This window comes from Gavia stellata, chromosome 18 (assembly GCF_030936135.1).
Source record: "Gavia stellata isolate bGavSte3 chromosome 18, bGavSte3.hap2, whole genome shotgun sequence".
NCBI classification, from domain to species: domain Eukaryota; kingdom Metazoa; phylum Chordata; class Aves; order Gaviiformes; family Gaviidae; genus Gavia; species Gavia stellata.
This window is the reverse complement of record NC_082611.1, coordinates 6614634-6627499: the sequence shown is the minus strand read 5'-3', so window position 1 is coordinate 6627499 and position 12866 is coordinate 6614634. Positions and strand designations below refer to the sequence as shown.

The following is a 12866-nucleotide window of genomic DNA, read 5'->3' as shown; positions in this document are numbered from 1 at the left end:
GACAGCTGGCAAATAAGCCATCACCCCTATCAGCAGAGGAGGACCAGAGAGCAGTGGTCAGAAGAGTCACAGGGAGGAACTGGCAGATCCCAAAGAGGAAACCCAGCTGCTTACTTGAAGATTGCACTGACAGTGGCCAGCTGCTGGGATGTTTGCTGATGTACCAAGAAGTTTGCTTTATTTGTTTCTAAAGAAGAGTTTTCTAAGAAACCTCTTAAAAGTTGTCCAGTCAGCAGTTGGTGCTGACCAAACTCATCTGTTATACCCCACTGACCCTTCTAAACCTCCTCCATTTCCTGCATGTATTGTAAAAGGCCAAGATAGCTCTGTGAGCATTTGGCCATGGAGTCAGGTCTTCCAGAGATGGTTAGTCTAGAATAACAAAAGGCTAAAGTACAGGGAGAGAGGGATGTCAAGCTATACCCAAGGCAGCACAGAAAGGCACAATGGAAACAAAGAGAATTTTAATTAAAAAAGGAAAAAAAAAAAACACCCCCAGAAAACAAAGTGGTCTCTCCCCCTGCACAGATCTGCATGTTCCCTCCAACACAAAGTGCAGAGACTTCAGTTGCAAAGGGCCAGGAATCCCTTCTGCTCTCCCAGCAGCTCTGCCTTCTTGGAGAGACAAGAAATAAAACAACAAACCAACAGCCACTGCCCTAAGACCCCATGAAGGAAGTGGTCCCTGTTTGGCACAATGTTCAGGAGATCTTTCTCCCACAATAATGGCATCTTAGCCAGGCAGACAAATCCTGCCCCTTTCTGATCTTCAGTCAGCACACTCTCCTCTTCCGGCACAGTCTGGCCTGCTACATCACCATTTTGATCCTCCAGCACCTGGGTTGAAATACACTGTCTCCTTACAGGGCTTCAATGCAGCCGATAAGTCCAGTTAAATTAATTTCTCTGGAAGTGGAGTTCCCAGAACCACATGTTCATATCATGGCCTCCATGTGCAGAACCTTCAAGGCCTCTGAAATCTGAGAGCTGGTGTCGATCTGGCCATACATGCCCACCAGGAAAGCCCTGTGCAGTAACACTGCTGCGTGCTCTGTGAAAGAGAAAGACAGCATGAGGACTGACCCAAGAGCTCCAACATGCAAGCAAAAGCAATCTGCCAGCAAACACTGGGATGAATGTTTGCAGCTGTGCAAGAAATTCTCTCCTTCTGTAAGAACATGGGAAAATCCACCCTCTAGCAGCCCCGTGGGTATGCGATCATGTCAGAGATCATAACTCAGATGAAAATCCTAAGGGAGCAGATCTACTTCAAGGAAGCCTCCCTTGTCTTTATGGCAAATCTCCCCTGTGATGCTCAGACCAAACCTGCTATTGATACAAGATCACCCTGCATGTTCCATGGCCTGGTCTAGGCAATACTGACCCATGGCAACTCCCCAGGGAGGCTGTTCCCAGCACAGGAGACCAGCTTTGACCCTTGCAAGGCCAAGCATGCACCAAAGGTGGCAGATATCAACTTACCTTGGCAAAGGAGGGTGTATTCAGGCAAGTTCCTCAGTGCTGTCTGCACCACCTCAAAGTCTCGGCTGCCAAGGCAGTACATGAAGGTGGGAAGGAAGTCCGCAGCAATGCTGGGAGTAAAACATGATAGTGTCAGTACAATCCAGATCACCATCAACAGGCATGCCACATGGGCAGCCAGTGCCCATCAGTGACTTGGGATAGCCTAAGTTCCAGTGGTCCTCACCTCGGGTTGTTCTGAATGGAGCGCAAAGCCAGGCTAAAGGCCAGGTTTCGGCAGGACTCCTCTGATGAGCTCATCAGCTTCTGTAGGTTTGTCTGAAATAATATCCACAAATTAGGATCACAGGGCCATCCAGGGAGCACAAACTCCTCAGACTTGCATTACTATCCCTCCAGCACCAATCCAGCCCAACACACATCCAGCAGGCACTGCCTGAGCCAGGAAATCCCTCTCTGTAAGAAGGATTAGCCTGTTTTGGAATACTTTAAAACACCCTCCTGTAATCTTATTCCACATGGGACAGCTGAGTTTTCCCTAGGCTCCACTGTTTTCGACAGAGCTCTCTCCTTGCCCCAATACTGGGAAGGGTACAGAGGGTTAATTCTTCCTCTGACATAAAAAGAAGTTAAAGTGGATGATGACAGATCCAGTATGCAATGGAGAGAAGATGACAGGGAAGTAAATAGCGCCTGCTGTCAGAAGGCCTAACTGAAAATAATTTTTTCCTAAGATGCTGCAACAACCACCCAAAAAGCAGAGGAAGGGTAGTACTTAAGTTGGGCGTGCAACACAGACTCTGTTAAAAACAATCTCTTTCTTCCAGTGGCAGTTTGAGACAGTAATACTCACAGCAAAAAAGGAGAGAATTTCTGGCCTCCGTCTGGACATCTCATCAATGTCTGTCAGCACCTCCAGGATGTCTAGTGGAAGACACAGATTGAAAGAGGTGACTGAAATTCACTGATGCAGCAAAGGATCTTTTTCTCTACAAATCCAATCTTTCAAGCAGCCAAGTCTTCCCATCTTCACACAGAGATAAAGTAATAAAGGCATTCTTCAAAAAGGATGAGAACAGGTAGGTCATGTGCTAGATCAGCACAGCCCAGCCTGCCCAGGCAAAGGCCACCAGCATTGTCATGCCTCAGACAGGGGAAGGAGTGGATTGGGATGTGAGGGTTCAATGCCAGAACATCATCTTCTGTACCTGAAAGATCTTCACAGAAAGCCTCTTAAAAACAATGTCCAGGCGGGATTTCTTCCCCCTATTTCTAGTGTGGAAGGAAAACTGTCACCCCAATACCACAACTTAGGTCTGAACAGTGGACACCTGTGATTTCAGGACCTTTGGAGAAGAAGCGTGTTGTTTCCATATGCCAGGTTAACACGATTTTCTTCCAGGAAGGCCATTTGGGGATTTCTAACAAAATCCTGCTTCTCATCAGTTTGGTATTTTTGTATCATTAAAAAAAGGGCATTCCTATCAGCACTCCAGACCTGGCTCAACATGAACTGCAGCGCTCCTTGAATTATTCACACTATCTCCCAGAGCACTTACAAGATCCTTGAAGAGCCCCAAAGCAGAGGCAGTTGCAACACTGCTGAGCTAAGTGATAACAGCATCATAGGAAGCCTCTGTCACAGAATCACAGAAGGTTATGGACCAGTTCAACCAAAACAAACCCATATCCTAACTGCTGGTAACTTCCAAATACAAGACTGAAACAGGAAACTAGCCTGTAGCTGACAGATAAGTAACAGGGTTGGCATCTGTCTGCATTTGCCCTGCGTCTTTGTACAGCTCTGCAGGTCCTCACTTACCTTCAACGGTTTGGCCTCTAGAAAGCCTCTTCATATATGGGGCCATTTCAGCTGGTGTGAGAGGAGTGAAGAGAGACACACTGACGAGGGGGAGAGAGCCAGCTGCTGCTTCATCTGGCAGGGGGCAGGGAGAGAGAAGGGAAGAGAGAGAGAGAGAGAAAGAGAGAGAGAACACAGGTCACTCCTGACAGTTTAGGTAGTTTTAACAGGGAGAAAGGTTCAGTGTTCCCTACCAGTACAGTGGTGTACCATGAGCCAACCACCAACACTGTCTGGCTCTCACACTGTCTCTAGCCTCACTGCACGTTCTGGTACCCCTCAGCTGATGCAAAGAGAAGGAACCTCCCCGAGGTATTTTAATACTGAATAATCTTCCCAGGCAAGTTGTAAAGAAAACAGTGGAGAAGTGGATGTACCCTTCGGGTCTCTTAACAGGTCAATCCTGAAGTCTGGCTGAGGAAGGCAAAATCCACAACAATGAAACTTGCTCTTGTTAAGAGCTGTTGTTCTGCTCCAGTAGTGATACCACTGACAGAAAAATAAACCAACCCATCCCAGATACTGGTTCCAAATCGCTGAGTATACAAGTGCCATTCTCCACTCTAAATACCCTTTTGTTGGGCTGTAATGAGAAGAACGAGCACAGCACACAGCCCATAAAAGCATCTGTGCTCCAAAATGTACTGCAGGTTCACCAGCTGGGATAACTCTTCCTCCCACTCAGACTCACCATCCTTCTCTTCATCAGAGCCCCTGTCCAAGACGCCACTCTTGCTGGGCAGACTCAGCCCAGCCAGGAGGGACTTCAACATTGCTAGGTCACTGTTGTCTGACGATAGGTCACTAGGGGAAGAGATGGCAAATTTAGCTTTCAATAGCAGTAAAGGCACAAGGACAAGTAACAGCACATACATGTACACTAAAACTAATAGTTTCTCAGAAGCAGGAACAAGATTTTTCCTTTCATATTAACTGGAACTCAAATTCATCTTTCCCCACATCTGCAGCAGAGACCTTGCAGCCACCGCTCAGGGAAAAGACCCGCCTGCTGGCCCTTTGGAAGTGACCGCGGGGCACTACAATGCCTCAATAGGACATTTAGACCATTATGCCAGTTGAAATCATCACCTGACTTCCTTGAACTCAGTTTTCACCTATAAAAAGGGATATGCTGCTCATCTCAATAGAGACTTAAGGGAACGAAGGGTGAAAAAGTGCCATATTAATAGCTATTTTGTCACATCCTCTTGCTGTCTTCTGCCCGATTAACTCACGGCAGCCTGACTGCGCAAGTTCTCCATGAGCTAACCATGGGCTAACCGGACTAAGGAATCTTACTGGAGTGGATCCGAGTGCTTCTGCAAGAAGGAGACAGCTGCCTGGGCATTGCATGTGATATACTTGTGGATAAACTGGACAAACTTGCTGATGAAGGCAGCCAGGTGCCGTGAGGATTTTCTGTAGTTCTGAGAAAGGATGAAGAAGATGAGAGTTAACAAAAAAAGCAGTGATGTGCTGCCCCATCCTGTGCCTCTGGGTACCAGGGAGTAGCTTCTTGATCTCCTGCCTCCTCTTTAAGCTCTCCAAGGTACTTGATACAGTTTTTTGTTCTTAGGTATATGAAGGTTTTCCCTTCAAATGGGAGAGAGCTGGGCTGGCCCTGTGTTACACGAGCTTCTCCATCTAGTGGCTGGCAGCCCACGCATGGAGGGGGAGCAGGGGCTTTCCTACCAGCAGCAGACGGATGAAGGACAGGAGACAGTCCCACAGTGCCGCCTGGTGCTCGTTCTGGAAGACCTGCGGCTGGAGCAGCTCCAGGATCCCCAGGACGTGGATGAAGAAGGTCAAGTGGTTCTGCTGCCTGAATTCCTGGAAATTGAGGTGAACACGGCCGTGCAGCAGTGCTGCAATCATTGGCAAGTGCCTGAAACACCAAACAGAAGAAAATCCAGATCTAGCCTCTTCCTAGAAAGAGTTACACGTTGTTACACCTCAGTTCCTGGAAGAAAGTGTCCCTTTTCCTCTCCCAGGGTTCTGGATTTGATCCCTGTATCCATAGAATCAGCAAGTCCCATTTCCCACCCATGCTCTGTTCTCTAGTTTCCAATTCCAAGAGGACTGTTTCTGGACAGACATGGAGCCAAAACAGGTGCTGCCTCATTATAAGAGATATGACTTTGCTGCCCTTTCTCTTGACTTTTGTACATGAATGCGGATTCTGTCACAATCATCATGATTGCTGCAAGTTTGTTCCCCTTCTAAGGACAAGGGTGGATGCTTTTCAAGGAATGCCAGCCATACAGAGAGTGAAAGGGGAGAGTGGTACCTAAGAAGTAGGATTGGATGAGCCACAGCTAGCTTCCTGCAGGCCATATTGGCATCCCACACCCGGCTTTCTGATGACTTGGAGTCACTGGTGTCTGCGAGGAGGTTAATGAATCTGTGAACCAGGGCATCGAGCTAGAAGGAAAGTAATGAGTAAACAGTTAAGACGTTTAAGGCACAATCAAGCCCCTGGCTCTTCAGCAGTGTTTCCCAATTCCTTTCCCACTACAGAGGGGGTTAACAGAAATTATTTTCAGGTAGAATCTGCGAGCAGACGCAACGTTCCAGCTGGCACAGGATCTGAAGTCCACAGTCCCTACAGACATCAAAGCAGGATCAGACGCCTGCACACTTGTGCTTTACAGAAGCTTTTGGCACACAGAAGCTTGTGGAGCTTTACTATTTTATAGAAGGACGCTGCAAAATAAACTACACCTGAACTCTCTGCTCCTGAGAGTGCAGGCAGGGAAGGGGCAACAGAAGAGCAAGGTAAAGAAACCAAACTGACCAGGAAGCTTTTGCCAGTCCTCTCCTTTTAGACTGGGCATCAAGGTAGCATCCACTCTGGGCAGCATCCACAACTGGAAAGGGGCTTTCCTATGCCTCTAACTTTACCTTGCAAGTGCTGCTGTCCCTGGCTCCTTCACTGGTGAGAAGCATCTCAGGCATAGGCACAAGGAGCTCAGGTAGTTGCAGGTATATCTGAAGCAGAAGGTCCTGGCAGCATTTTCCCACAGAGCTGAAGGAAAAAAAGGGAGAGGTCAGCCACTGGTTACTACGTTAGTTCAACCAGCAAGCATCCCAGACCCATCAGATTAGTAACAGCCTTCCTGCATATGGCAAAAAGACCATGTAAAAGAGCAACCACCACTAATGTGAATTGGTGTTTTTTCAGTCTTCGCTTCTTTTGAACTACTCAAATCATACACAGTCTAAGGGATCCATCCACAGTCTATGGGGATCCACCATTAAGCCATCCGGAGTTAGAAAACTGCAGTTACAAAGGGGCACAGGACAAGAAAGCTCTGCTTACATCTCCAGTGAAGAGTTCCTGCACATGGTACTCATGGTCATCCCCATCCCAATTGGAACAGTAGTCAGAAGCACAACTATTCAGACTACCCAGCCTGTTCTCTACACACCTGCCCTCCATAGATCCCTGGCATAGTCTGTACTGGGAGGCAGTACAATGCAACGGCAACTGAGATTACTCAGTAACTTTTGTAACGCCACCACAAGTGAGGTTAGGATTAGGTCAGTTTGTTTCACTGCCACAAATACATCATCTTCCTGTTCTTCCCACAGTGTTAACATAGCTCTTAGGAAACAATCTAGTCTCCATCCAGCTTTGAGAATAATCATAATGGTCAGAAGCAGGATGTATTATGCGCAGTGATTCAAGGGATAAGTAGACAAGAAATCCCACGTTAGGAACTGGTAATTAAAAATAACCATTGACTTAAAAAATAAAAGAAAAAAAAAGCATGGCAAGCATTTCATCCTGAGGTCCTAAAAGCAAAAGGGCCTTTAAATGTCCCTTTCAAAGTCATCTTCCCGGTTCAAGTACCACTTAAAATGACAAGTAACTACAGTGAGAGTATATAGTGCTCCCCATTTTCAACCCCACCTGCTTCCCCACTGCTGGATGCAGCTGGTCAGGTACTCCGTTACTTTTTTGATGCTCTCAAGGTCTCCATGAGAACAACTGAGCAACAAAGGCAGTCGAGACTGGATGAGTGTACAGGAGGCATCTTCTGTGTTCTGATATCTGGTTTCTGCTTCAGCCAGGATCAGCTCCACCATGCTGATCAATTCTGATGCCTTTAGGTGGAGCACAAATTCCTCACGGCGCTTCTGTAATGCAAGAGAACACCCAAAATGAATCCCAGCTGAATCTCTAGCTCCTTAGTTCCTTCTAGTCACACTTTCCCCAACTGGAATAGAACATCTCTTAGGACTGGAGTTAAAAGCTGCCCCATATCTAGAGCTCTGAAAGCATGCATCGCAACCCCAAATGAAATCTCTTTACTGCTCTTCTACTTCTGAGCTCATTTACTTCCAACTCAGCATGTGCAATGGGACAGAAACCATAATTCAGTCACCAAACCAAAGAAATTCCTCTGTGGAGAAGAGATGCAACCCCCTCTTCTTGGTGAAATGGGAATTAGCCCACACTGGGTTTTAGCTTGCTTACCACTGTAGCCTTGTGCCTAGATGTTTAATGGATATTGTGGCAACTGCTGCAGGAGCTGCAGAGGAAATGCCAAGTGGGCAAACTTACGTGCATTCATATCAGCTTTTTGGACTGAAAATTGCCACTGTAATATGTAACACAGCGGAGCAGCTAAGTAACCAGCTGAGGTACAGGCAGGAAACTTGGCATGCTGCACCTGTATCACTCCAGCCACCTCTTGGGCCATGGAAAAATCAGGCATTGTGAAAGTGTCACTTCTTACTCCATCCAGAGAGGAATCTTGGAAGAACTGAACCACTACCTGAGGTGTTCTTTGGTCCCTTCCCTGCCAGATCCGAGGAATGTGAATACAGGCCCACAAGAAATCCAAGGATGCAGTTGGGTCAAACCTGCCAGAAGACAAAGGAAGACAGATTTGCAATTAGAGTCAACGCAGCCCTCGGGCAGCACAAAACACATGGCAGCATCTCTAAACATCATGAGTACTGTGAAGAAAGAAACATCTGCAAATGTAAAAATAGGATCCATTAAGTCCTGAGAAGGGGTTTGGTTCTGTTCCCAGATTATGACTAAATATTTGTTGCAATAAACACTGCACAGGGTATGGAGCTGAACAAATGGCATTCAGCAAGAGTGTGGCGGCTACACGGAGTCTTGCACCACAAGGCCAGAAAGTTGGTCATCAACATAAACAATTGGTACAATCAGACCAGTGACACTACTGTCCCAGCGTACAGAACATCCTATCCTGGCTGTTATCCTGGATTGCATAAATTAATGAAATTGTTAGTGAGCAAGAGACCAATAATAAAATAATAAGCAAACTGAAATACTGCTAGCTTTAGAAGTATTGCCAGTTTAGTCATGTCCTGAATTACTACTATTAGATGTTAGCCTTTCCTGGTCCATAACCGTAACAAGTTTAAGCTACATACTACTACAGTGGCACTTCAGTATTTGAAAGCAACATATAGAAGCTGAGAGCTAGGGCTGCTCCAGAGATCTGAACTGGAGCCTGATGCCAGGGAGGGGGTTAGAGAAAGACTGGTAATGGAGTTTAGTACAACCAAAAGATCCAGCAGAACCTGCCCAGGTACAGAGACTGCTGTCAGTTCGCTATCCAAGCCATCTTTCAAACCCCATGTTCATAAAGATTATCAACAAGGGCAATGCTAGATGGATTACCCAGCGATTAGCACTTACTGTTTAGAACACAGCCAAATCTTTATGTGCTGCTTCCATCAAACAGCAGGTAATATTTATATCAAGGTACACAAATCAGCATGACTGAAATCAGCATCCTTCTCACAAAGCCTGTTTTTGGCTGGGTTACATCTCCTGGCAGACAGACTGTGGAACGTGGCAGCTCTTGTTCTCAGCTTCTGTTTGTTCTCTCTCAGACACAGTGAGTTGCCCACCTAAAACTCCTTGCTAGGCCCAAAAAACCAAGACTCACCTTTGCTCCCGGTTTCTGCAAAGTAAAAGCCTGATGCACTGGTGCAGTGTGGTCCAGCTGGACTGGTGAGTGAGAAGAGCCAAGAGATATGGGCGGAAGGAGGGCACCTGGGACCCTGCCTGAAAGGACCAAACAAGGAAGAGACGTATAAAACAGATCCTTGCTGCAAGGTAGATGTAGGAGATACTCTGTATATTACAGAAGGATGATGATCCAGGCAGACAGACAGCACAGAAGACAACACGTAGATTTAGGATTTTAATTGAGTACTTTCTAACACAACATGGCATCAGCCATGAAATTCAGTTTTAGTCTTAGCTTTGGCATAGCATTTCTGGGCAAGCTATTTATCTGTCTGCAAAAATACCAATGAAAACACAGCTGGCTGGGCTGTTATGGGACTATGTTGTGTCTGTGATGCACTTTGAAGTCCTGAAAAGAACACAGCTGAGGAAATATAAAGATAAGATGAAACATAAGCCTTACGCTGAGAAGGATGCACCAGAATCTCCCTCCTAGTCAGCCTGTACTGCTTTGGAACTGGTATAGCAACATGTGGCAAAATATAAAACTACCCCTTGCCCTGTTTCCAGGTGCAGGTTGGTATAGTAGTCCCTCTACCCAACAACTCTTACTTTGTTCCAGGAGAACAGTAGCTTCTGCTGGAGATCAGGGCAGCTGCTGATCACCTCTGGGTCCAACATCTCCAGCCAGTCATTAAGAAGGCCAGAGGAGGGCCCTAGCCAAGCAGCTTCAGTACTGAGGAGAAAAAAAAGCCAGTATCAGTGGTGATGTCATGAACCCAGACCTATCAGTGAATTCCCGTCACTGCCTAGGCTCACCTGCAACTGTCCAGCTCTTTCTTCACTGGTGTTTCTTCTTTGTCCTGGAGCAACAAGGAGCTCACCACAGCAATTGGTTTCATGGCAGGAAACCTGGCAGTGGTCTCAACAGTAGTTGAGAAGAGGACAGTCAGGAGTTCCTCCAAGTATGGAGAGTGAGTTTCAATCAGACCTTGAAGGACTAGCAGAGGGAGAAAGATGTCACTCATTAACTTCACGGTGTGGTGAAAGCTATGGAACCTTATAAGACTATCATGAAGGCAATCAGTCCAGCATTCCCGAGAGCCTGGCTCAGTAAGGAAGAGGGAAGCCATTTTTATCTGGGATAGTGGGCTTCTATTTCTCATTTTGTTAGTGGAAACCAACAGTGCCAAGAGACTTAATCCCAGCCCCAGATCACAGTTTATAAACCCACATACCAGTGCAGGGGAAGGAGGTGATACAAGATAGGACCAAGTTTAGATCAGTTCACATTTTCTGATCCAGGCAGAAGGCAGCTTCCCACAGCCTGCACACTAGGCACTCCCTTGCTGGGCTGGCAGTTCAACCTGCTGCTGCAACAGGGAAGGAGAGCAGAAGGACAGCCATACCTTTGCTGATGAGCTCCGGCTCCACATTACACTTCTCTCCTGATTTCAGGGTTGCAATGATGGCACGTACCGTGGAGCTGATCAAGTCAGGGTCACGACGGAAAGTCAGAGCTTCTGTGAGATGCAAGAAACCACCTCGAACTGCAAAGAAATCACAGCATTGTCATCACATGGCCAAGCCAGCCCCCACATCAGGCTTCCCTTCTACAGAAGTCTCATGTGGCTCCAGGGCACAACTACTCAAACATACAAACACACTACACTACTGCCATTTTCCTCCCACCAAAACCCTTTACAGCTCTTCTGCATGTTACAGGGACATGTGGCTAAGATAAAACTCTATAACCACAAACCCATTTCCATGCCTAAGCTCTTGGTTATAGACTGCTCCTCCCAACAGGTGGCAGATGATAAACAACTCTACAAGTCATGATGTGACCTTGTTCCAGAGGCATTGTTGCATGCTCATCTTTCAGGACTACAGCTAGCACAGAATTCCTGGCCTGAGCAATTTGAAGTTTTCCCTGAGAGATCTACTCTGCTTGGCGAGATGCTACCAGGTGTCTACTACAAATCCCCGGAGCTAAATCACTTCTTTGCATCCTCATGGAGTTTATATAGCACAGTACAAAACCTCTCTTTGCTAATCCTAAGCATACTTCTCTAAAAGGCAGCCTACCCCACTTTCTGCTCTGGGTGCAGTTTTGTTTCTGTCCCTTTCCTGTCCCACTCGGTCCACTCTGAGTCCCATAAGCTATACAATGCCAGTACCGTCACTGATCCTGTGCCTTGAGGAGTACTGCACAGCAAAGGCCTTCAGCTGAGCATGCAGAGGACCATCTTCCACTGCAGGGTTCTCCAACCACTGCAGCATCTGCATGAGGACTTTGAAGAAGAGTGAGGAGAAGGCAGTGTCTTGTGGCATGCAGCGCTGGGGGGAGCAGCAAAAGAGACTTGCTTATACACACTTCAAGAATACAGAAAAGATAGCAGGAAAGATGCAGATAGTGGCACATACTGCCAAGAATACATAGAGCACACCTACTCTGTTGGACCGTAGCTCACTCAAATCAAGGCAGCAGCTTCTAGTGTACAAATGCAAGGCAGAAGACTCAGTCACATACACAATAATTCTCCCAGAATAACTAATGGTAACTTTGTGCCTTCTTTCATTGTGACGAATGGAACGAGATATTTCATTGAATAACTCACTGCCTTCTCTGAAGATTTCTTTAAGGAATTACAGTCTTCAGCTCTCAAGTTGTCTGCAAATGCCCTAGCTTGCAAGACATGTCCGTGCTACAAAACACCACAGACTAGAGATCCCAAAACCAACAGAGACCCACAGCCACAAATCCACAGTGCTGCACAGTTACCAGACTAGGTAAAGTACACTTAACTCTGCATGTAAGCCCCCATTCTCAGCAGTGCTAGGCTAATGTGGCCAGCCTGCATGGAGATGCCTATGTCCAGGCAACCTGAGTCCCTCTGTGTCACGCTCCCCAAGCTGTATTTCCAGCATTACACAAGTAGAGGGTCTACACACAACACAGCAGGTGCACTGCAGACTTGCTGTTTCCTCCCCAACCCTCTTTGTTCAATGCTACGAAGATTCTCATCCTGCACTGCTCACCTGATACTGGTACAACTGACGCATCAGCGGACAGGAGATGAAGTGGTTACGATGCATTGCCATCACCAACGCACCGCTATGCGGCGAGTTCATCAGTGCAGCTACTGCCTGGAGAAGTCGTGCTGTGATCCCAGTCACCTGTGTGTTCCCCTGGCGGATGCGTGCCAGTTCCTGCCCCAGGGCCTGCTGTAATGCCAGGGCAAGCGGGCGCAGGTTTGAATTCTGCCATCGTGGGTCTGGATTTAGTGGGAAAAGCTGGTAGGATACAGAAGGGAGTAAGTTTATGACAGCACATGAAAGGACTTGCTATACCATAAACATCCTGAGGCACAGGACTGATTTACCTTGTACAATTACACTGACTGTGGGATAACTGGAACCTTCCGATAGAGGTTCTTCAATATTTTAGTGCTTGGTAGAGGAACAGGCGCAGCATCTATGCAACCCTAATATGACTATCAACACTGTAGGGGAATCACCATACTACTCAAATACAGGCATACTTGGCCAACTAATTCCCTG

The 12866-nt window shown here is 46.9% G+C and overlaps 1 protein-coding gene across 1 annotated transcript in view; it reads right to left on the bottom strand.

Annotated features, from left to right (window-relative positions):
- Positions 1-518: 518 nt before the first annotated feature.
- INTS1 (integrator complex subunit 1) overlaps positions 519-12866 on the bottom strand; it is a 29265-nt gene continuing 16917 nt past the window's right edge. The window contains exons 30-47 of the mRNA XM_059826311.1: positions 12345-12599; positions 11483-11642; positions 10712-10852; positions 10122-10302; positions 9909-10038; positions 9280-9398; positions 8125-8212; positions 7257-7483; positions 6245-6368; positions 5631-5764; positions 5036-5228; positions 4643-4770; positions 4035-4147; positions 3305-3418; positions 2336-2406; positions 1709-1800; positions 1483-1592; positions 519-1051 (exon numbers count right to left, since the gene is read on the bottom strand). Of these exons, the coding sequence (XP_059682294.1) occupies positions 936-1051; positions 1483-1592; positions 1709-1800; positions 2336-2406; positions 3305-3418; positions 4035-4147; positions 4643-4770; positions 5036-5228; positions 5631-5764; positions 6245-6368; positions 7257-7483; positions 8125-8212; positions 9280-9398; positions 9909-10038; positions 10122-10302; positions 10712-10852; positions 11483-11642; positions 12345-12599 (2496 nt within the window). The 3' untranslated portion in view covers positions 519-935. The remainder of the gene's footprint in view (positions 1052-1482; positions 1593-1708; positions 1801-2335; positions 2407-3304; positions 3419-4034; positions 4148-4642; positions 4771-5035; positions 5229-5630; positions 5765-6244; positions 6369-7256; positions 7484-8124; positions 8213-9279; positions 9399-9908; positions 10039-10121; positions 10303-10711; positions 10853-11482; positions 11643-12344; positions 12600-12866) is intronic.